The 20,836-nt window shown below is 50.6% G+C and overlaps 7 protein-coding genes across 7 annotated transcripts; 3 read left to right on the top strand and 4 right to left on the bottom strand.

Annotated features, from left to right (window-relative positions):
* Positions 1-704: 704 nt before the first annotated feature.
* PtrM4_067670 (uncharacterized protein) lies at positions 705-2,357 on the bottom strand (the record flags this gene model as incomplete). The annotated part of the gene is made up of 1 exon (XM_066105787.1): positions 705-2,357. One exon carries the CDS (start codon positions 2,355-2,357, stop codon positions 705-707), a length of 1,653 nt encoding a protein of 550 aa, XP_065964414.1.
* Positions 2,358-2,783: 426 nt separating this feature from the next.
* Positions 2,784-5,030, top strand: PtrM4_067680 (uncharacterized protein; the record flags this gene model as incomplete). The annotated part of the gene is made up of 1 exon (XM_066105788.1): positions 2,784-5,030. One exon carries the CDS (start codon positions 2,784-2,786, stop codon positions 5,028-5,030), a length of 2,247 nt encoding a protein of 748 aa, XP_065964415.1.
* Positions 5,031-5,277: 247 nt separating this feature from the next.
* On the top strand, positions 5,278-6,474 carry PtrM4_067690 (Retrotrans-gag domain containing protein; the record flags this gene model as incomplete). Its single annotated transcript, XM_066105789.1, has 1 exon — positions 5,278-6,474. One exon carries the CDS (start codon positions 5,278-5,280, stop codon positions 6,472-6,474), a length of 1,197 nt encoding a protein of 398 aa, XP_065964416.1.
* Positions 6,475-6,522: 48 nt separating this feature from the next.
* PtrM4_067700 (uncharacterized protein) lies at positions 6,523-10,689 on the top strand (the record flags this gene model as incomplete). Its single annotated transcript, XM_066105790.1, has 3 exons — positions 6,523-6,595; positions 6,661-10,082; positions 10,336-10,689. The coding sequence occupies 3 exons, from the start codon at positions 6,523-6,525 to the stop codon at positions 10,687-10,689; spliced, it is 3,849 nt and encodes a 1,282-aa protein (XP_065964417.1).
* A 1,573-nt stretch (positions 10,690-12,262) lies between these two features.
* PtrM4_067710 (PutA, NAD-dependent aldehyde dehydrogenase) lies at positions 12,263-13,883 on the bottom strand (the record flags this gene model as incomplete). Its single annotated transcript, XM_001933454.1, has 2 exons — positions 12,263-13,751; positions 13,813-13,883. The coding sequence occupies 2 exons, from the start codon at positions 13,881-13,883 to the stop codon at positions 12,263-12,265; spliced, it is 1,560 nt and encodes a 519-aa protein (XP_001933489.1).
* Positions 13,884-15,346: 1,463 nt separating this feature from the next.
* PtrM4_067720 (Arp, Ankyrin repeat protein) lies at positions 15,347-17,180 on the bottom strand (the record flags this gene model as incomplete). Its single annotated transcript, XM_066105791.1, has 4 exons — positions 15,347-15,888; positions 16,120-16,664; positions 16,715-17,064; positions 17,121-17,180. 4 exons carry the CDS (start codon positions 17,178-17,180, stop codon positions 15,347-15,349), a joined length of 1,497 nt encoding a protein of 498 aa, XP_065964418.1.
* Positions 17,181-17,821: 641 nt separating this feature from the next.
* On the bottom strand, positions 17,822-20,329 carry PtrM4_067730 (AguA, Alpha-glucuronidase; the record flags this gene model as incomplete). The annotated part of the gene is made up of 1 exon (XM_066105792.1): positions 17,822-20,329. One exon carries the CDS (start codon positions 20,327-20,329, stop codon positions 17,822-17,824), a length of 2,508 nt encoding a protein of 835 aa, XP_065964419.1.
* Between the last annotated feature and the right edge of the window lie 507 nt (positions 20,330-20,836).

A 20,836-nucleotide genomic window follows, 5' to 3' on the forward strand; every position in this document is an offset into this window, starting at 1 on the left:
AATCGCTGATATTGTGCTGTTGTGAAAAGAATAGCTGCACGCTGCCAAGAAGTGCTATTGTGTCTCCCTTTGCCGCAGCAGGGATGCGAGGTGAAGGTGAAGGTGAGGCACCATCTAAGAGTGAAAGGGACACCAATCTTAAAATTACAATATTGAACTCAAAACAGCTGGAGGTAATCGCAATACTCTTGAAATCAGCATAGTAAGTTTATATCCTGCCAGATTCACTCTTGGCACCTCGATACATGGTTGATATTCTTGTGTAGGTGTCCAGCGTCCATGGTTGCGGCCAATGCCTAATACGGTTAGTATGGCAGCCGGGCTCCTGCCCACCAGCTGCTGGACCGAAAATCAACTCGTGATCGCTTACAACTCGCACTGATACTCAAGAATGTACAAGTATTTCTTAAGCTTTGAATCTAGAATGTGACTTTATATATTCCAAATCCCATACACTCCTCGTAGACTCCTGATCTCGAGATCAAGCTTTTCTGGTCATCAGACTTGTCATTAAGCAAACGCGTTTGAATAGTTTGTTTGATTTGCTTGACTATAAGCAAATTAAACAAACCAAACGCTGCCTAACATGATCCATGGGCGAGCGGCGCACACGGGCGAGCGGCGCACCCCACCAACTTTTGCAACTTTAAAGCGATGCATCTCAACAACGCGATAATATTATTGCTAGATATTGATACAGTAGATTACTCTATATTAATAGTATCAGTCTTGCATGTGCGCGAGTTGTGCCCAGTCTCCTTGCACCTAGTGCAGCGCCTTTGAGCCCGCTGGCTGAGGCCTGATCGCGCTCCTCCTTGACGCTCTTCATGAGCAATCTGCTGGTCAGCCTCATTTTGAGCCAGTATATCCTCTCCAGCTCCCTTTGTGAGTACTCCATGCTTCTGTATACGCCTTTTAGAGCGCCGCCTACGCTCTGAGGCTGCGCTATTGGCCTTCTCAAGACTAGAGATCCGATCGCGCATCAGCTCAGCAGAGAGCATCATCACCTCGGCGCCCTTCTTTAGCTGGTCAATCGCCATAATAATTGAAGCTGGTGATGAGCTCTTGTGCTGGCGCACGCGCTCACGTATTAGGCTTGACTGAGCCTCAAGCTCACGCGCGTTGCTCGGCGTTTGAGCTACCCAGGGAGCCTCTGGCAGAGCTGCTGGAGGAGTAGGTGTACGCAGTTGTACATCTACCTTTGATAGAACAGCCTCTGGTTGTAGAGGAACAAGGCCTGCGCCGCGGAAGGCTGAGCAGATATTGGCTGGCGTGAACGCTTGATCAAATGCTGCCTTGAACGCTGGCAGAAACTCTAGCTTGGTGATGTGGTTGATGTGGTTGCGCATAAGGCTCTCCACCTCACGGCTGTACGCGCGCTTCAATGGCGAGAAGCAGCCAACATCAAGTGGCTGGAGTAGGTGAGATGAGTGAGGAGGCATACAGAGCGTATGGATATTGTTCTCCTTGCAGAGCTCCTGGAACTCTAGAGATTGGTGGCTCTTATGGCCATCAATAATAAGCAGGCGACGCGCGCCTACACTACGAGCCTGCGTGTGAGCGTTGAAGTGCTTTAGCCACTCAACTCCAAGCTCATTATTCGTCCAGCCATTATCGCTGACTGCGATCGCCCAGTCGCGTGGGATCTCAGCTTCCTTATACCAGGCTGATAGGTGGTACTGGCCAGCGAAGATGAGGAACGGTGGGACTGACCAGCCAGCAGCGCTGATAGCAGCGATCAGCGTTACCCACTCGCGATTGCCTGGCTGAATACTCTTCGGCCTGCCTCTCCTCTCTGCTCCTGTTATAACTAGCTGCGTTGTAATCTTGCCCATCATAAAGCCAGCTTCATCAAAGTTGTAGACGTCCTCATCGCAGATACCTAGCTCAGCCTTTGTCTCTTCTACAAGCTTAAACCACCTCTTTATTAATGTTGCATCCTCACAAAGAGCTCTCTGCCTATCGTACGCTTGGTTGAAACACGTCCGAAGACTGTCTGTACGCTTAACAAAGGTAGATGGCCAGTTGACTCCAACCTGCTCTCCACCACGCGCAGCCAGCAGCTTATCAGCCATATCACGTACAGCTGTGTAGGTAGGCGCAAATCCACGCAGATCTAGCTGAAGTATATAGCTAATAATCACCTCCTCTTCTCTCTGGGTAAGCTTCCTTGAGTTGGGCGGGCAATCGCGTCGGGCAGGTATACCAGCGCGTCGGCGGCGGAGCGTTGTTTCGGCTACGTTGTAGACTACTGCAGCAGTACGGGTACCTTGGATCTGGTGCGCATTAATAGATGAGATAGCAAGCTGAATATCTGCTTCATTTGATAGTAATTGAGTAGCGCTGCGTTGAGCCATTGTAGATTAAGATCAGTAAGGTGAGTAAAGTTGGTGGGGTGCGCCGCTCGCCCGTGTGCGCCGCTCGCCCATGGATCATGTTATAGAAATATACAAACAAATCAAACGTACGATCGAAATTTGTTTAGTTTGTTTGACTGTTTGACTAATATTACATAGCGAGCTGTTCTATAGATGATGTCCTAAGGTGTTTTAAGATCGACTTTAATGATGTTTTTGAGATAGCGGAGGTAGCAATTTCGCGATAGTTTTCTTGTGTTGCATCTAGCTTAGTCATCATATAACTACACGAGCGTCGCTAGCCGTCGATGACCGCTATCTTATATCCCATCTCCCATCTTCTATATCGCTGTTAGCCATCTTTTGCAGCTACACTACCGTCTCTACAGCACGTTTTAGTGTTTCTCGTTGCCCAACACGCCGAAAATGCCGCTTCGTAACCTAAAACGCGCCGCCGAGGGCACCCCCGGCCCCCACGGCCCCCACAAGCGCGCCAAAACAGCTAAAGGCAGTGCATCGCAGCCTATCCTGATGGACGATTCGCAGCCTGAGCTGTCTATCCGCACCTCGCCACGTAAAGCCCTAGCTGCTGCAGCAAGCCAGGCCACCGAAGACGCGCCGTTCGAGTCGCAGTTGCGCGACGCTATACCAGAAGCTACTATACAACCGCCGGCCGAGGGTAGTAGGGCTGCTACGGAGGCTACAAGTGAGGCTATCGAAGGCGGGGATGATACTGGCTTTGATGACGAGTTTACGGACAACTTTGACGGCATTGATTGGAAGCGTTTACCGCGTTTTACGAAGCCGCTGCGTACGTTGAAGCGCAACAAAAGTTGGGTATATCAGTACGGTTACCGCGTTGCCTCTCTCCGTGAGCCTCATCGTACGTTCTTTGTTTGCAAATACTGCCATCATCGTAAGATCTTTTGCGCCTATCCAGAGGTTACAAAGTCGACCAGTAACGCTATCAACCACCTCGCGCAGAAGCTACTTGGCCACGGCTACGATCGCAAGGGCAAACTGGATTCGATTACACTACCGCGAGGCCAAACGACGCTTAAGATGATGACCGAGGGCGGTGTCGATGTACCTCAAGGCGTCGCTAACGAGCTCGGAAACTTCGACGTACAGCGCTTTCGATACGCCGCTGTTACGTGGCTTGTCGACAATAACCACCCTCTCCGCGAGTTCGAAACGCCTGCGTTTAGGCAGATGATAGAGTTTGCCAACCCGGAGGCAGCTGACGCGCTGTGGGTAAGTCACAACAGTGTAGCTAGCTTCGTGATGAGGCTGTATCGCTATATGGAGCCGCAGGTTGTTCAGATGCTCTCGTCGGCTATTAGTAAAATCTATATAAGCTTCGATGGCTGGACGACAAAAGGCGGCAAGCGCGGCTTCTTTGGAGTTGTTGCTCATTTTGCTGACGCCGACGGCACTATCAGGGACCTACCTATCGCGCTGCCTCAGCTTACGGGCGCCCACACGGGCGAGAGGATAGCTGAAGTTGTTGGCAATATAATCGATGTCTTCGGTATAACACGTAGCCAGCTTGGGTACTTTGTGCTCGACAACGCGTACGCTAATGACACCGCCGTCACCAAACTCGCCCAACGCTTTGAATTTACAGCAAGCCATCACCGCCTCCGCTGCGGCCCTCACACACTTAACTTAGTCGGACAGATGATTATCTTCGGCTTTGATAAGGACGCGTACGATAATGATCAGGACGAGCACAAAACAGAGGCAGCCTACCTACAAGAATGGCGGCAGCAAGGTCCGCTTGGTGTACTAATCGATATCATCAACTACATCCAAACACCGCAACAACACGATCTTTTTGCCGATTGCCAGCGCCGTGTTAACGCTAAGGCTCCCGACCAAAAGCAGGAAATACTCGAGCCGGTAAAGCCAGTCGTCACGCGCTGGAACAGCTTTCACGACACCTTTGTACGCGCCGCAAAACTCCATAACGCCGTTGATGAGTACGCCCAAAGCCACATCGAAAGGACGATGGGCGCCGACGCGTACGCGCGTAGCCGTAACAATAAGCTCACTAAAGTACCAGCTTGGATGAGATCTAATGGGCTTACGGCTGACGATTGGGCGGTAATAACCCAGTATATATCAGTGTTGGAGCCGCTAAAGGAGGCGACAAAACGGCTTGAAGCTCGCGGTAAAGCTGGCCGTTTCGGCGCGATATACGAGGTTATACCTGTCTTCGAAGCTGTACTTGCCGTGTACGAGCAGCTACTTAAAAACCACGAAAGCGTCGACTATAATGCCAATAGCGCGCCAGAAGATCACCTTCCTATCAACCTACGCGCAGCTTGGGCAAAGCTTAACGCGTATTACACTAAGCTCGACGAATCACCCGCATACTTTGCCGCTACCTGCCTCCACCCATACTACAAGAACTACTGTGAGAACAGCTGGCGCGACAAACCGAGCTGGCTTGAGGCAAACAACGCTGGGTTGAAACAACTTTGGGCGTTCTATAAGCCGCAAATACAGCGCCAAAGTCGCCCACCAGTGCGGCTCTCAAGTGGTATCAACGACGCCATCAACGCGCTCGTTAATGCGGAGCCTTATGGCATTGTTGAGGTGACAGAGATGGATGAGCTGGAGCGTTGGCGACGGTTTTGTAACGGGCTGAGCCTCGAGTCACATGACTAGGCTGCTAGCCTAGTCGCTTCCCCGGCAACGTGAGGGCCGTGCGCCAACCCAAACAAAGCAGGCTCGCCGCTTGCGTCTTACCTTCTTTCTTCATCTTGACTGTAAATAGCATCTGGACTAGGTAGCTGGAATACAGTCCCTACAGACCGTTCACATACAGTCAAGATCAAGAAGAACACGCAGAATACGCAGAATACGCAGAACACGCAGAACACGCAGAACACGCAGCAACCAAAGCACCGCTATAATGAGCTCCCCCGGGGATACTGACATGACGACGAACGATTCGAACCAGCTGTTACAGTCGCTACTACAGAGACTTGAAGACATGAGCACTAGGATGGAGAGGCTGGAAGCACCATCGCACGAGCTACCTCAAACGCCTGGTCACAATACAGACGCCACCACTGATCCAACGCCAACCTCCGAGACTTCGAACACATCTGTGCCTATAACCCCAAAGCCGCGGCACAGCTTACCCCACCCGCCTACGTTTGGTGGAAACAAATCACAATGGCGAGGATGGAAGCTAGAGATGGAGGGCAAGATCGAAGAAGACGCGCAAGCTATTGGAAGCCTAAAAGCTCAGCTACGCTACGTCTACATGCGTCTTGATGGGGCAGCGAAAACCAACGTTACAACATACTACGAGATACAAGTTAAAGAAGAATCGCCAAACCCTTTCAAGCTGCTTGACCGCCTTGAACTCCTCTACGGCGAACGAAATCGGAAGGAGAAAGCCATTCAGAACCTCTACTCTATACGCCAGAAGGACGACGAGACGTTTATTTCCTTCTATCCACGGTTTGAGAAAGAGATGGCCAACGCTGACGCAGAAAGCTGGCCTGAGCATACGAAGATATCCTACTTACGCAATGCATTAAGTGGTAGGATAAAGGATAGGCTTGTTGGTACATCAGGAGCAGAAACAAGCACATACGCAAGGTTCGCTCAGAAGTGTGCAGATCTTAGCAACGACATGGAGTTGTTCGGCCAATGGACGAAAACAACCCGCCGTTACGGTAGCCGAACTGCTGAAAATGCACCAACCTATGAACCACCAGCAAAATCAAATAATGCCACGCTCACAGCAGTTTCCCCCGAAGACATGATGGAATGGGAACCTACGCAGCCTACAACTACCCAAGTGAACGCTGTCGGCCTCCGCGGCAAGACCAACATGAATGGATATCCATCTAGGCGTCCCGAAGACCGAGAACTTATTGGAAAACGAGCAAAATGGGTCAACCAAGAGGAAATCGATGCTCGACGCCAGGAACGACGCTGCCTCCGATGCGGCCGCAACAATTGCCGAATAGCTACATGCCCGTTAGCAGCCGCTCTACGACCAACTCACGTTAGCGTCAAGACAGCAAAGAGTACTGTGGTCACCAAGGCAGCTGTAGAGGAGGAAGATCCAGAAGACTCCGAAGCAGAGCAATAGGAACACGCGGCAGCTCAGAAAGAATGGAAAGAGACCGGAAAGCAAAAGATGGATAGCGATCCCTTTGTACTGGACGTTAGACTTAATGGAACTGACTTTGTCACTGGACTTGTTGACTCAGGTTGCCTTTGCTATTCTGCCATTAATGAACAACTCTTTCGATCTCTGAGACTGCCATCAATCAAGATAGCCCGCGCCAGCTAGAGGAAGCAGCTGGGAAGAACGCAGAACCAAGTACTGTCCTAGATACAGTTACTTACGCCTCGATAGACATAGACGGCCACCAGCAGAAACGCGTCTTCTTCTACGTTGTACCTGGCCTAACTTACGACGTGATCCTAGGAAAGCCCTGGTTAGAAGATGCCGACGTCACAATTTCGGCCAAACAAGGCTGCCTAGATATCGGCGCGTCAAACATCCGCGCATGGAACCACAAGAAAGCGTCATACAAGCCACCACTAATGAAGGCTACTCAGGTGATGGCTTCCGCATTCATGGCGGAGGTGAGAAGAAGCCGTAGGAAGAACAAAGGAGACGGTATTGCGCTCGACACTGGACTGTTCGCTGTTTCCATCGCCGACATTGAGAAAGCTTTGAAACCGCGCAAACGATCCGATCCAAAGACGAAGCTCCCACCCCAGTACCACCAATGGCTGAAGGCTTTCGACCATTTCCTAGCTGAGAAACTTCCCCCGCATCGTAAAGGCGTTGATCTCCACATTGAGATTGAAAAGGATCAAGACGGAAACGAGAAGACCATTCCATGGGGTCCGCTCTACGGCATGAGCCGAGAAGAGTTACTAGTGCTTAGGAAAACTCTCACCGAGCTGTTAGACAAGGATTTTATCCGCGCAAGTAACTCTCCCGCAGCTGCACCCGTCCTGATGGTCAAAAAGCCAGGAGGGGGCATCCGATTTTGCGTTGACTACCGAGGCTTGAACAACATCACCAGGAAGGACCGTTACCCTCTGCCTCTATTCACAGAAACACTGAGAAATGTAGCTAAAGCTAAATGGTTCACAAAACTTGACGTTATCGCAGCCTTCCACAAGATCCGTGTGGCCAAAGGAGAAGAATGGAAGACAGCTTTCCGAACAAGATACGGCCTATTCGAATGGCGGGTTGCTCCCTTCGGACTAACAGGAGCACCAGCCGCATTTCAACGCTACGTAAATGGTGTTCTACAGGATTACCTTGACGACTTTGTTTCAGCCTACGTTGACGACATCTTAATCTACTCGTCAGGATCGCTTCAGGATCACAGAGAGAAGGTTGGAAAGGTTCTTCAACGCCTTATAGACGCTGGACTGCAGATTGATATCGACAAGTGCGAGTTCGAGACTAAACGAGTCAAATACCTCGGGTACATTGTGGAAGCAGAAGTGGGCATTCGAGTTGATCCTGAAAAGATTATCGCAATCCGCGAATGGGCTACACCAACGTCAGTTAAGGCTATCCGAGCATTTATTGGTTTTGCCAACTTTTACCGAGTTTTTATACCAAACTTCTCGGACATTGCTGAACCGCTTATCAACCTAACTAAGAAAGAGATGGTTTTTCATTGGGACGAGGCTTGCAATCAAGCATTTGAAACGATTAAGGAACTTCTCATTACAGCACCAATACTCGGCCATTTTGATCCAGAGAAGGACACCTTGGTAGAAGCCGACTCCTCAGGACATGCAACTGGCGGCCTATTGCTGCAGAAGGACAAGAACAACAACTGGCAACCCGTTGCCTACTACTCAAAGAAGCACTCACCAACAGAGGCCAATTATCCAATTCATGACAAGGAGCTTCTAGCTATTGTTCGTTGCTTAGAAGCATGGGCTCCTGAACTACGTATGGTTAGGAAGTTCACAGTTCTGACGGACCACAAGAACCTTCAATACTTCTACCGCGAACGACAGCTGTCTGAAAGACAAGTACGTTGGTCAGAGTTTCTCTCACGATTCGACTTCTCCCTGGAATGGAAACCTGGAAAGACTATGGGAAAACCTGACGCCCTGTCACGACGAGAACAAGACCTACCCGCCAACTACGACGATGAACGAATACGGTCTCGATTTATCCGTCTTTTCCAGAGCAAGCACTTGCAGAGTGTTCAAATCCAGTCCCTGTCGTCCGAGGAGATTGACTTCACAGAAGAGATACGCATGTTTGAGGACCAGGACATGCAAAATCTCTGGCACCGAAGCCGCCAAGAGGATAAGCTTTATCAGGAGCTCACTACGCTGGTAGCAAACAAGGAGCGGAACCTCCCTACCAAACTTCAGAAGGAGAAGTCAGTGAGTATAGCAGAATGCACCCTAGACGAGAGAGGCCTGTTGCGATTTCGAGACCGGATATGGATCCCTGACTGCGAACCACTTCGCACACGAATTATTCAAAATATTCACGACTCGCATATCACCGGCCATCCTGGACGAGATCTTACCTACTCAATCTTATCAAGGCAGTTCTTCTGGTCAGGTGTAGCAAGCGACGTGCGACGCTTTGTCCGTAACTGCGAGATTTGCGGGAGGAATACGATATGGAGAGAGACAAAGAAGGGCCTCCTTAAACCGCTACCGATCCCAGAACGTATATGGGGAGAACTTTCAATCGATTTTATTACGGACTTGCCGCCATCTGGACGCGATGACGCAACGAACTGCATGGTGGTCACTGATCGGCTGACAAAGGGAGTTGAACTGGAAGGCATGCACGATATCTCGGCAGAAGCAGTAGCACAACGGCTTTTAGAACGGCATTACCCTATTCATGGTATTCCAACGGCAATTACGAGCGATAGAGGACCACAATTCGTCAGCGATCTTTGGAGGCATTTCTGTAAACTCCTCAGCGTTGAGCAACGCCTGTCGACTGCCTATCATCCGCAAACCGATGGTGCAACAGAGCGAATGAACCAAGAGATTGAGAAGATGATTCGAATCTGGGCCACCTACACGCAAGAAAATTGGCTAGCACTTTTACCTATCGTTATGGGAGCAATCAACAATCGCGAGGCCTCATCTACTGGCCTAAGCCCCTTCTATTTTATGCACGGATATCACAATGAACCCATTCAGCTGGTAGAGGATCGAACTATTCAGGACCGACCAAAGAGAGACGGCGAAGCACTGGCAGAAGGCTTCCTTAAAAGACTTCAAGACGCAACAGAGTGGGCCCAAGCTGCGATCGCGATAACACAAGAGAAACAGCAACATCAAGCTAACAAGACAAGAACAGCAGCGCCCCAATACAAGGAGGGAGACTGGGTGTTTTTGAACCTTAGAAACGTGAAGACAACACGACCTTCCAAGAAGCTAGACTGGTTGCATGGAAAGTACAAAGTCTTGAGGCAGGTCAACTCCCACTCTTATCAACTTGACGTTCCGGGGAAGATCCATCCTGTCTTCCACGTAGACCTGCTTCGCTACGCGCCTAACGACTCTCTCCCATCGCAGAAGGTTGGAGACACTCAGCCAGGGCCTATACTTGTAGATGGAGACGAGCTATGGCTGGTTGAACGTATTCTGGGCGAACGCACAACAAGGCAGGGAGGGAAAGAAATCAAGGAGGCATATGTGAAGTGGGTGGACTATACTGAACCGACATGGGAACCTGTGAGTAACGTACTAAAGACTGACGCTTGGAGGAAATGGAGAAAACTACGCGCTAAAGGGAAAGGAGGGGGGTAATGTAACGGGCTGAGCCTCGAGTCACATGACTAGGCTGCTAGCCTAGTCGCTTCCCCGGCAACGTGAGGGCCGTGCGCCAACCCAAACAAAGCAGGCTCGCCGCTTGCGTCTTACCTTCTTTCTTCATCTTGACTGTAAATAGCATCTGGACTAGGTAGCTGGAATACAGTCCCTACAGACCGTTCACAGGTTTGAACTCCGCTGGACGCAGGAGCAGTTCGAACAAGGTAGTAATCCTGTTAGCTATTGGATAAGCCTACGCCCAAAGTATCCTAACCTAGCGCGTATGGCGATCGATATATTAACAATACCAGCCTCAAGTTGTGAGTGCGAGCGGCTGTTCAGCGAGCTCGGTGATTTATTAGAGCCAAGGCGACGCAAAATTGGGTCACAACTGCTTGCAGCAATACAGTGTATACGAAGCTGGCGCGACGCTGGCTTTAAGCCTCCATCTGATTACAACTCAGGCGATGTAACTGACGCTGAGGTAGCTGCAATATACGAAATATGCAAGTGGGACAGCGAAGCTTAGTAATATATACGATATACGATTAGATCAGCACCTAAACAGTATCAAATCTATCAAACTTTCAAACAAACGGCCTCCTAAAACACTATCAAACTAAACAACTCAAATACAATCTTAAGTTTTGTACAAACAAATCAAATCAGCGTCCAAAGTTTGTTTGATTTGCTTAATGACAAGTCTGCTGGTCATGCGACGCTTGCTATGACAGATATGACACTATACAAACTACATCATTGATCCTATGATTCCAATACTATCAACCGGCTGACTTACAACTACATCTTTCTGTAATTCTGGGAGAGTTGTACCTCTACCATCAAATCCTCTATCTACTCCAAAAGAACACCATGAGTTGCAATGCTGCCGTATATGCTAACAATATGGATCGCATCAAATCATTCCTTAAAGGCCGTCGGGACCACGACATAATCCGGCACTAGACCACTACCCCTCTCGCAAATACCCCTGAAGTGCTCGACGAAGCCCTCGGCATCTGCTCTAACCTCTCATGGCACAACCAAGCCCCCGAAGACAACATGACTTCCCTTGGCCTCTTCGTTATTCCAATAAGCATACCGCACCGCCGCAAGACCTCTGAGTGCTCTCCATCTCATAGTAAGCTTCGCAGTCTACCACCTCCGCATTCTAGAAAGCTGACACACGTACAACCAAAGCCACGATAGTCTCAACATGTCGTTCTCTGATGTAGAACTGCAGTCCCTATTTTGCGACATACGCTTCGTCACAGGACGCAAGCCCAGGCCATTCTCACCTAATACCTGAGTATCGAGAGGTGCGAAATCGGCTCCACAAAATCCGTCATACCAGACTTGTCAACAATCAATTAAGTGGGGCTTAGTGATCTCAGATTGAATTGATTGACTTCCTATTTAGGGCTAGCAACTGCTTATATAGGTTTAACTCTTACCTTGTAGGGTTAGTGGCTGGGTTTGAGCTTCGGATTGAATTGATTGTTGACAACTGTGCGTCATACTCTTCCGCCAAGGTGTCCAAACCGATTTCCCGATAAGACACATTAGATGGGGCATGGCGCGGAAAGGTATTTGTATCAGTATAAGCATTGCATTCCGCTCATGCTATGGCCTGTAACAGATGTGTTATTGGTGGGGGAGTAGAGGGTGCTGTCGAGGGCGAGGTTACCGTTTGAGAGGCTTTTGGCGCCAGGGTATCCGGGGCCAAGAGAATTGGGGGGGGGGGGGGCGTTGGATGAGGGGATTGTAAGGAGGAGGAGAAGAAGAAGAAGAGAGAGAGGTAGGGGATGAGGGTTAAGCCATCCTCCGCCTCGATCTCCGCCGCGGGTCTCGCAGTCTCTACGGAGCAGGAGCAAAATGAAGAGCGAAAGCTAGCTATGTTCGGCGGCTTCATGAGGATGGGTAGGGTGAGTAGGGTGGAGTTTTTGAGTACATGATGTCATATGACCCAGGGTGTGCGGCGCAAGTCAAGAGATTAAACAAATGAACACGTGCAAGGAGAGTGCTAACATCTCATATTTCTCTCGAAACGCTAGTCCAAGATATCCATATGCAGTATACCAACATCTACACCCCATCCCCACTCACCCATACCTCACCTCCCCAGCCCCCTCTCTAAACCAATCATCCCCCACCAATCCCTCCTCTACACTCGCAAAATTAATAATCGTACTCTTCGCCGTCGTATACGCATTATACGCATCAACCCCATTCTCACTGCCCACACCCGAACTGCCAATCCCACCCCACGGCGAACTCGGATCATTCCGATGATGCGTATTCACCCAGCAAATCCCACTCTCAATTGCCTCTGACACCCGGAACGCCTGCGATAGGTCCTGCGTCCAGATGGCAGCGCCAAGACCGAATTCGCTATCGTTTGCGAGATGGAGGGCTTCGGCTTCGGTGTCATAACCGACAACTACGATGACGGGACCGAAGGCTTCTTCTTTCCAGATGCGGGTTTGTGTTATTTTAGCCGTGGGGCTGGAGGTGAGGATTGTGGGCGGGTAGAAGTAGCCTTTTGAGAAGTCGGTGGCGTCGAGGGAGGATATGGCTGTCATTCGCTGGCCGCCGGTTATGACGGTTACGCCAGCTTCTTTTGCGTCGTTGACGAGTGTTTCGACGTTTTTTAGTTGCTTTGTGGAGATGAGTGGGCCCATCATTGATTCTACATTCTTGGGAGAGCCCATGCGCTTCTCTATGCTTTGCACTTTGGCTTTCAGCTTGTCTACGACTTCATCGAGGATGCTGTTCTCTACGATGATGCGTGTGGCTGCGACACATGTTTGGCCACTAGCAATGAAGCTGGCGAATACGATACCATTGACGGCGAGGTCAATATGCGCCTGCTTGAATACGACGAGCGGCGCTTTGCCGCCGAGCTCAGCGGTGTAGTGTGCAAGATTACGTCCTGCAATGGCGCCAATGGCGCGTCCAGCTGGTGTACCTCCGGTAACATCAACTTTCTTTACGAGTGGATGCTCGACTAGAGCTTTACCCGTAGTTATACCGTCGCCGGGTAGTACGTTAAAAATACCATCTGGCAGACCCGCCTCTTTCATGAGCTTGCCTAGCTCAATGCTCGTTAGCGGCGTCAACTCACTCGGCTTGAGCACAATCGAGTTACCAGCCGCTAAGGCAGGAGCAATCTTCTTGACCGCGATCAGCATAGGATGGTTGAATGGAGTAATCTGCACAACAACGCCGAGCGGCTTTCTGTCAACCCAGTTGTGCAGCTTCCCAACAGTTGGCAAGACGGAGCGTTCCTCGGTCCGAATGAGGGCGGCATAGTACTTGAACCACTTTGTCAGGGTGGGAACTTGGGCCTTCATCTCGCGAATCGCGCGCCCCGTCTGCCGTACTTCCAGCTCGATGAGTCGAGGCAGATTCTGGACCAGGAGTTCGGCGATACGGTCCAGAATGTCGGCGCGAACGTGGCGCGGGGCCTTTGACCAGACACCTGACTTGAACGCTTTGTGCGCCGTCTGCACTGCGTGCTCGACGTCGGCGGGCGAGGCTGCGTGGCAATGTGCGAAAATCTCCCCTGTTGCTGGATCTTCAACGGCGAGTCTGCGAAGCGCTTAGCAATTGCAATGCGTCACCAACACGACGAGGGGCCTCGCTGACTGACTGCTCCGCTCCCCCTTCCACCTCTTTTCCCTCCACCCACATCAGATACGTCTCGTTTGCTTTCTCGGCCATGTTTGTGGGTTTAGAAGTGATGTTTAGAGCGAGAGGAACGGCGATTGACGAAAACTTGAGACGAGATCTAGACGTGGTGTCGGAGATGCCCGATGAAAGTGGGGCGCGATACGTTAGCGTCACGGTAGCGATTGGTCCCGAGATTACCATCGTCGCTTTACTATCCTTTGCTGTCAACCTGGTCTCGATGATCATCATCAGCTTACTCATGAGAATCCCATGCAATGGCGGATGTCCTCGAACACTGGAAAACACGTCCCTGGCCTCGAAGGCTAAGATCGCCAAAGAGTTGGCTCAGCACCCCACTATCATTAGCCTCCTTCTCCCCTCACGTTACTTCGAAAGTCAATAGCAAGTCCATACCTATAGTATTCATTCTACCTTCATATTTCCTATAATGTAATAGACATATGGAACATCAAAGCCCAGCTCTAGATGTGATACTGGATGTGAAGAGACAAGATAGTGAAGCGAGGCCTGTCTGCCATAGTTGCTAGGTCTGCGCCCGAAGTATTCACTGATTCTGTGGCTTTTTCGTACACGTGGGGCACCAGCCTTCCATCCACCTCGGAAATTCACGATTGATGTTGCAGCTCGATGGCCTGGGGTTCTGATTGCAATGCACACGTTCCCCACGGACCATATGACCACACAGTTTATACCGAAAAACTGTTGCGCCGCACATGATGGGGAAGTAGGTGTTCGTTGCTTGTGGGTAGCGTTTGGGGTCTGAAGTGGTATGGATGCGGTGGTGCTTTCGTTGGATGAGGTCTTGGATGCGGTCTTGTAGATTCGTGGAGTTGTATCGGTGTTGGATTTTGTGTGTAGCGTGTATTGTAGATATTTGTGTTATGTTGGTTGGTCGCGATATAGATCAACCCAGTTGATTGGAAGGTGTTCGATGACTTTAAATTGCTGTTGGCTTGTGTCTGAAGGAACGGTTCAACTCCACAGAGTACCACGGTTGCTTGATGACTCTGGAGGTCTTGTTGTAATATGATGTATGTGAGTTATATGAGTATTTGTAGAGCTACGTACGTGTACTGCCCAATTGTTATACTCGATGAGGACCGTTTGTACGTCAATGATGTGCTGCTCTGTTCTTCGTATATTCAGATATCCATTCCAGTAAGTAACAGCGGACATAGCTTGGTGACGGCGTTGTTGAATTGTATGGCCTACTCTTTACGCAAACTGGAAAAAAAAAGCGACTGCGCATCTCGCGCGTCGAACAGATATCTGTCACAAAGGAGACTGTATTAACGTGGTGAACCTCAATGGTTGAATGGTGGCCCTTTGAAGTGCTACCTTACAGTGCCGATAGACTCACAGTCCTCGATAGACCGTAAGTTAACCGACGCCAAGCCTCTACCCTGGCCCAGTCTATCCGCCATTCGCCGTGGCCAGCTCCAGCTTCAAGCGTTGGAAAAGAAAGACACCGGATCTATATTGTCACGCCCCGTCTATGTTATTCCCAGCACACTGCGTCCCTTCTTATCATCCCGTCTGCACTCCATGACTCTCTTCACCTCCGCCGCTCCCTCCGCACCATGGGCAAGCAGCAGCTCGATCAAGCTACTCCGCTCTCTGCCCTCCAATTTCATGGCTTTTAGTGTCGAATGTATGGGTGTTAACCCATTCTTCGCTTCGTAGTCGATGTCTGCTCCCGCTTCCACCAGGTACTTTGCGATGGGAGACGCGCCGGGAGTCTGCACGGCGAGGTGAAGTGGTGTCTCTCCGTTGTGATCCGGGCAGTCGATTGAATGACCTAGCGACGCAAGATACCTGACGGTTTCGAGTTGCCGTCCTAGAGTTGCGGCATGCATGGCGGAGTAGTACACTGCAGAAGGGGAGTTTGTGCGGGTAATGTCGGCCCCGAACTCTATGAGGAGAGTTAGGATATCCGGTGACATCTCGTATGCTGCTCGGATGAAGAAGTAGCCAAATTCTGGGTGCGATGCCATTGGACTTGCGCCTTCCCAGATAACTCTTTCTACTTCGGCTGCTGTTGCTTCTGATGGGATGTTTGTTAGGATCCTGTCGAGTGCTGCTCTCTGGCCTGGTCCTAGCTCTTTTCTCTTGGCTTTTGTGACGGCTATCTTGTCGGATGTGATCTTCTTGTGGAAGATGGAGACGTCTGAGCCAGAAAACGTTGATGTGTACCTAGATGCGTGTCTCGACGCATGTTTTGATGCTAGCTGTAACCGAGTGCTTGCTTTTCCTGACAAGTCAGTACACCAGCTGTAAGACTTCTTCAATCGTGACTCTGGCGCTACAAGAGTTGCATTGGGTGATAGACCGTCGTCTGTGTAGAACGTGCCACGTGACGGCGTCATTTCGTTCCGCGATGGCGGTATCTCCAGTCTTGTAACAGTTGTCCGCTCCATGGAAGAATAGGATAACGGCTGCGCATCTGTAAACGAGGGAATATTCGCCAGCCATGTGCCAATTCCCTCCTCTTTAGTTGACGGCGCCTTTTCATTAGGACTTTTCCTTCCACTCCGCGGCGTCTCACCAAGTGCAGGTTCCAATGAGTCTGGCCGCGGGATAATGGTCCTCCTTTCTCGTTGCGATCCTGACGGAACACCTTCTCTTGATATAGCTGTTATGCATGATCGCAGTAGACGCACTGCCTGTAATAGCGAAGATAGCCTATCTCGCGCTGTTTGGTTGACATATATTTCATCCGTGTCAGTCCTTTTCAGCAGGTCATCACTTTGCGTGACAGAACCGCTAACATAGTTCTGCACCAAAGAGTCCATTGTGTCTTGCTGGCCAAATCTAAGAGCGGTGAGTAATTTTGGTCATCCGTCTCCTGATTCAATACTTACAGCGTGATGTAGTCTAGCGCCAACTCCAGAACGACCTTTGAGGCATCGAGGTCATGGCGTAAGTTCACCAACGGCCCGTCCTTGAGCGCCCTCCAATCATCCTTTGGCTGGCCGCTACAGGAGAGCTTGACGAACGCTTTATGCAAGCGCTCGCTCGTGTCATCACAAGAATCGAGCACTCGTGATACAGCATCAACAAGAGACGGGGGCAACTCGCCCCATGTCGCTGAAAAGTCGTCCTGTGCAATACCAAGAGCTGTCTTGATAACAATTAGGTGAGTGTTGATGGTGTTCAAATCGTGCCGCGCATGGCGGACTTTTCGCGCAAAACTGCTGATGTCCGGGATGACCTGTTTTTGGCATTAGCGCTGTGGGTGCAAAGTTGAACATTTGAAGCAGCTCTAACCTGAGCAATCGAAGTCCCTAGCGCGGCGCATCGGGCAGCGACCGTGCTGGGACGCGACATGAGGTTATGCGTGCGCGGCGGTGGCAACCGGGACGTATCGAGGACACGAGAAGGTACCTAGACACCGCTGGGGTGTCGTGGCGGGTGTGTTGTTCAAAGGCAGCTACGTCTGTCGCCGATTTTTGAAGAGTCTGATGGGATGGTCGAGGCTGACGCTGGCCACATTACAACGTGCCGGCGTACGGCACGGATCTCAGGCTTTTGCGTGCTCGCCGGACGTTCGGTGGCACAGGACGAAAGATGCGAGGGGAAGTTCGGCGCGAAGACACCATAAGGATTACGGACGTTTGTACGCTGCGATGCGCGTCAATTGTGAGTAATCTACAACTTTGCTTTTTCCTATAATTCCAGAATCTCGCCAAAGCAACAACAACGGGTCTCGAGAGATTCCCCGTCTCGAGCCACCAACGGTTGCGACTGCGGTGACCTGCCTGGCTGCGCAAAAGGGGAGACACGGCTGATGTGGGTTAGGCGGACGGGAGGCGTGCCGGGGGATCCCGGTTGTGGAAATGAAGCCGACTGGGCAGTGCAGCAGTTTAATGTCCCTGTGTTTCCAATCGGAACAGCGTGTGGTATTAATCTTGGGATTTTCGTGTCTACACGTCGTCGCGGACATTTGCGAAACGATCTAATCTACAAACTTAATCGACGATTCCTGGAGGCAAAAAGGACAAATAGTCAATGGGCGCCGGCTCCATGCCATCCGCCTGACCCATGATTCGCACCTCCTCTCCTTGCTCAACTTCAACACCCTGGAACGTGATACGTGTCGCGGAATGGCCATCGAGATATATCGACGGTGTGTGACCCAGCTTGTCCTCCGTATCGCCAATCCAACTACCTACTGTCCGATTGCCAAGCTCGAGTCTGTACCTGGCCTTCCCACCGATAAAATCAAAATAGTTGACTGCTATGTCGTACGTTCCACTGGCGAATGCGACCTTGGTAGATGCAATACCCATAGTATTGTTCGTTATGGTCACGATCGCTTTGTATCCAGAAGCCGTTTCGAAGGGTTTTAAGGCAACAGGCTTGTAGCCATTTAGCGTCATGCTCTCAGCCTCGATACGATACGGGTGATTACCAACACGTTTGGTCTCGTCTGGGATCCCTGAGAGGTTATGGTAGAATTCGTTGATGGCGTCGCGCCAAACGAGCGAATGGCCAGCTTGGTAGATCTGTCTGTACAAGACATGGTCGAAGCGCTCGTCGTCGATCTTACCCCGCAGAAACTCCCATTGCTTCACAAACTCCTGAGCAGTAGCAGCTCCCTCGTAGTGAGCATCGTAGAAGTGCTGGATGACAGTCTTACCAGACTTGAGTTTCTGGGTATAAGGTACGTGATGGAACCACAGCAACAGGTTATCGGGAGTCTGGTCGATGTTGTCATATATCTTAGCGACCTCGGGTGGGTATAGACCAGCGTTGCCAGTTCCATTCTTCACCGTGCGGTCCATTCCGATGCTGAAAGCATCGGCGCGTGTCCACTGTCCCCAACCATTATTGTCCTGAGAAGCTGGATTCGGTCCGAAATGCGTGTAGAGGATGTCGGTCAAGGTTTGAATGCCGAGATTACCGCTATAGTTTTCATATGCGGGCCAAGACTTCATTGACATATCAGTAACGGTATCCATGACATGCTCATCAAAGCCAAACGTGAGACGGATCCAATCTTGCAAGATCGTCTCAGAGTCGACCGATGCATCCCAGGCTAATCTTCCAAAAGCATAGAGATTGGACATTGCAAGATGGCTGCCCAACCAATTCGTATCGGATCCAACATTTGATACACCGGCATACCCGCCCAGAGGTCGCTTGAACCGCTTGCCGGTAATGATGTCCTTCACCTTGGACGAACGATTGTCTGACCGCATATCAAACTCAAGAATCTCTTTCCACTGTGGTGCGAGGTACATCAAATGGCAATTTTGGCCAAGATACTCTGGGCTGATTTGAACCTCGAAAGCCGTACTCGTATAACGGAGAGACCCAAATAACGGCGAAGCTGGCTCACGGACCTGAAAGTCGATTGGGCCAAACTTGATCTGAACCACAACGTTCTCGTTGAATTTGCCGTCGAGGTCCTGGAAGAACTGGACTTGCGCGTTTGCACGATCATCGCGCCAGTTTGATTCGTTGATATGGTTGTCGTACACAAAAGCGCGGAACATGACCACACCGCCGTGAGGCTCCAGAGCCCTTGCAAACATGTTGGCACCATCTGCGAGCGTCCGGTTGTACGTCAACGGTCCAGGCTGGCCCTCACTGTTGGCCTTGACGAGATAACCGGCAAAATCTGGGACGTTGGAGTATATTTGTTCGGTAATGTTCGCCCACCATGCATCCACTTTGGGGTCCAACGGATCGAAAGTGCCCAGCGACTGGTTTGGGGACGCAAAGTTGAGCGAAATTCCAATCTGGACTCCATACGGCCTCATAGCATCAGCCACTCTGCCAAGACCCTTGACATTTCGGTCGCTGAGCAAAGTAGCGTTTGCGTTGACATTGTTGATTATTACGCCATTGACACCGACGGAAGCAAGCAAACGCGCGTACTCGGCGATGCGGGTAGTGTTGTCGATCACATAGCCATCGCGGAAGAATATTGAAGGGCCAGCAAACTCGTGTTCGATACTTCCATCCATGTTGTCCCACTCATTTGTCCATCGGATAGGCACCTGCGGATTGTAGACCTTGGAACCGTACGTGACGTTGTTTTGCGCGAGTTGGGAGAGGTATTCAAAAGCACCATACAGGGCACCGCGCTCATTCTGCCCTACAATGATGACCTTCTCTGGACTCATGCTAAGGAAAAATCCGTCCATTTCCATGTATTCGTTTTCATTAAGATTGCCATATTCATTGAAGTACGCATCTTCGATGCCAACAATGATGGCTGCATCACTGTCTGATGGTGTAGTGCTCAGGTTGAGCTGGGTACCGGTGATGCCCAAGATGCCCTTTTGGAGCTCCTTTCCAGCTGTATACACAGGACTGAATGTGGTGCTGTTCAGGACGATGAGTGTTGAAGGGACGGATTGAGCACATGGCCCGTCTGGGATAGGAGCGTATCGCAGCCAGCCTTGGGACCCATTTTCGGCAATGACGCAACCAATGGCGCAGAAAAAGGGTACAAGGTACAACCGCATAACTGATTGCGGGGAGGCGTGTGCAGTCCAACACCGACGTGTCGGAATAGACCCAGTAGTACCTAGGTAGTAGCTGATGCTATCAGCTTTATACCCAGACAACTAACCATACCTTGTCCGAGGCGACGGTCAAGACGTCATTGAGATTTTTCCGCGCAAGAATTGTCGTGATATTTCCGTCCAGGCAACACATGATGAAGTCGAACAGCCGTACTTCAGGCTAAAAGCTGGGCATGTATTCAAGCTATTGCCAAGTTTGTCAAGCGTGTATAGCCTAGCCCCAGGTTAGCAAGGCAAACGTGGGGGAATAATGCGGGGAATAAGCGCAGAATCAGCGTCGAGCGAATCAGTCCATGCTAATGGCAGCCGATGTAGCGTGCATCTCGGTCTTTATAGACGTGCAAGCGGAGATGGAATACTTGGTAGGCTGAATACTTACGATGGTGCTGATGGAGTACGAGATGAGCCCGGTGAGGCTGGTGAGACTGGTGCGCTAGCGCCGAACCT

The sequence above is a fragment of the Pyrenophora tritici-repentis genome, chromosome 2 (genome assembly GCF_003171515.1).
Source record: "Pyrenophora tritici-repentis strain M4 chromosome 2, whole genome shotgun sequence".
In the NCBI taxonomy this organism is placed as follows: Eukaryota; Fungi; Ascomycota; class Dothideomycetes; order Pleosporales; family Pleosporaceae; genus Pyrenophora; species Pyrenophora tritici-repentis.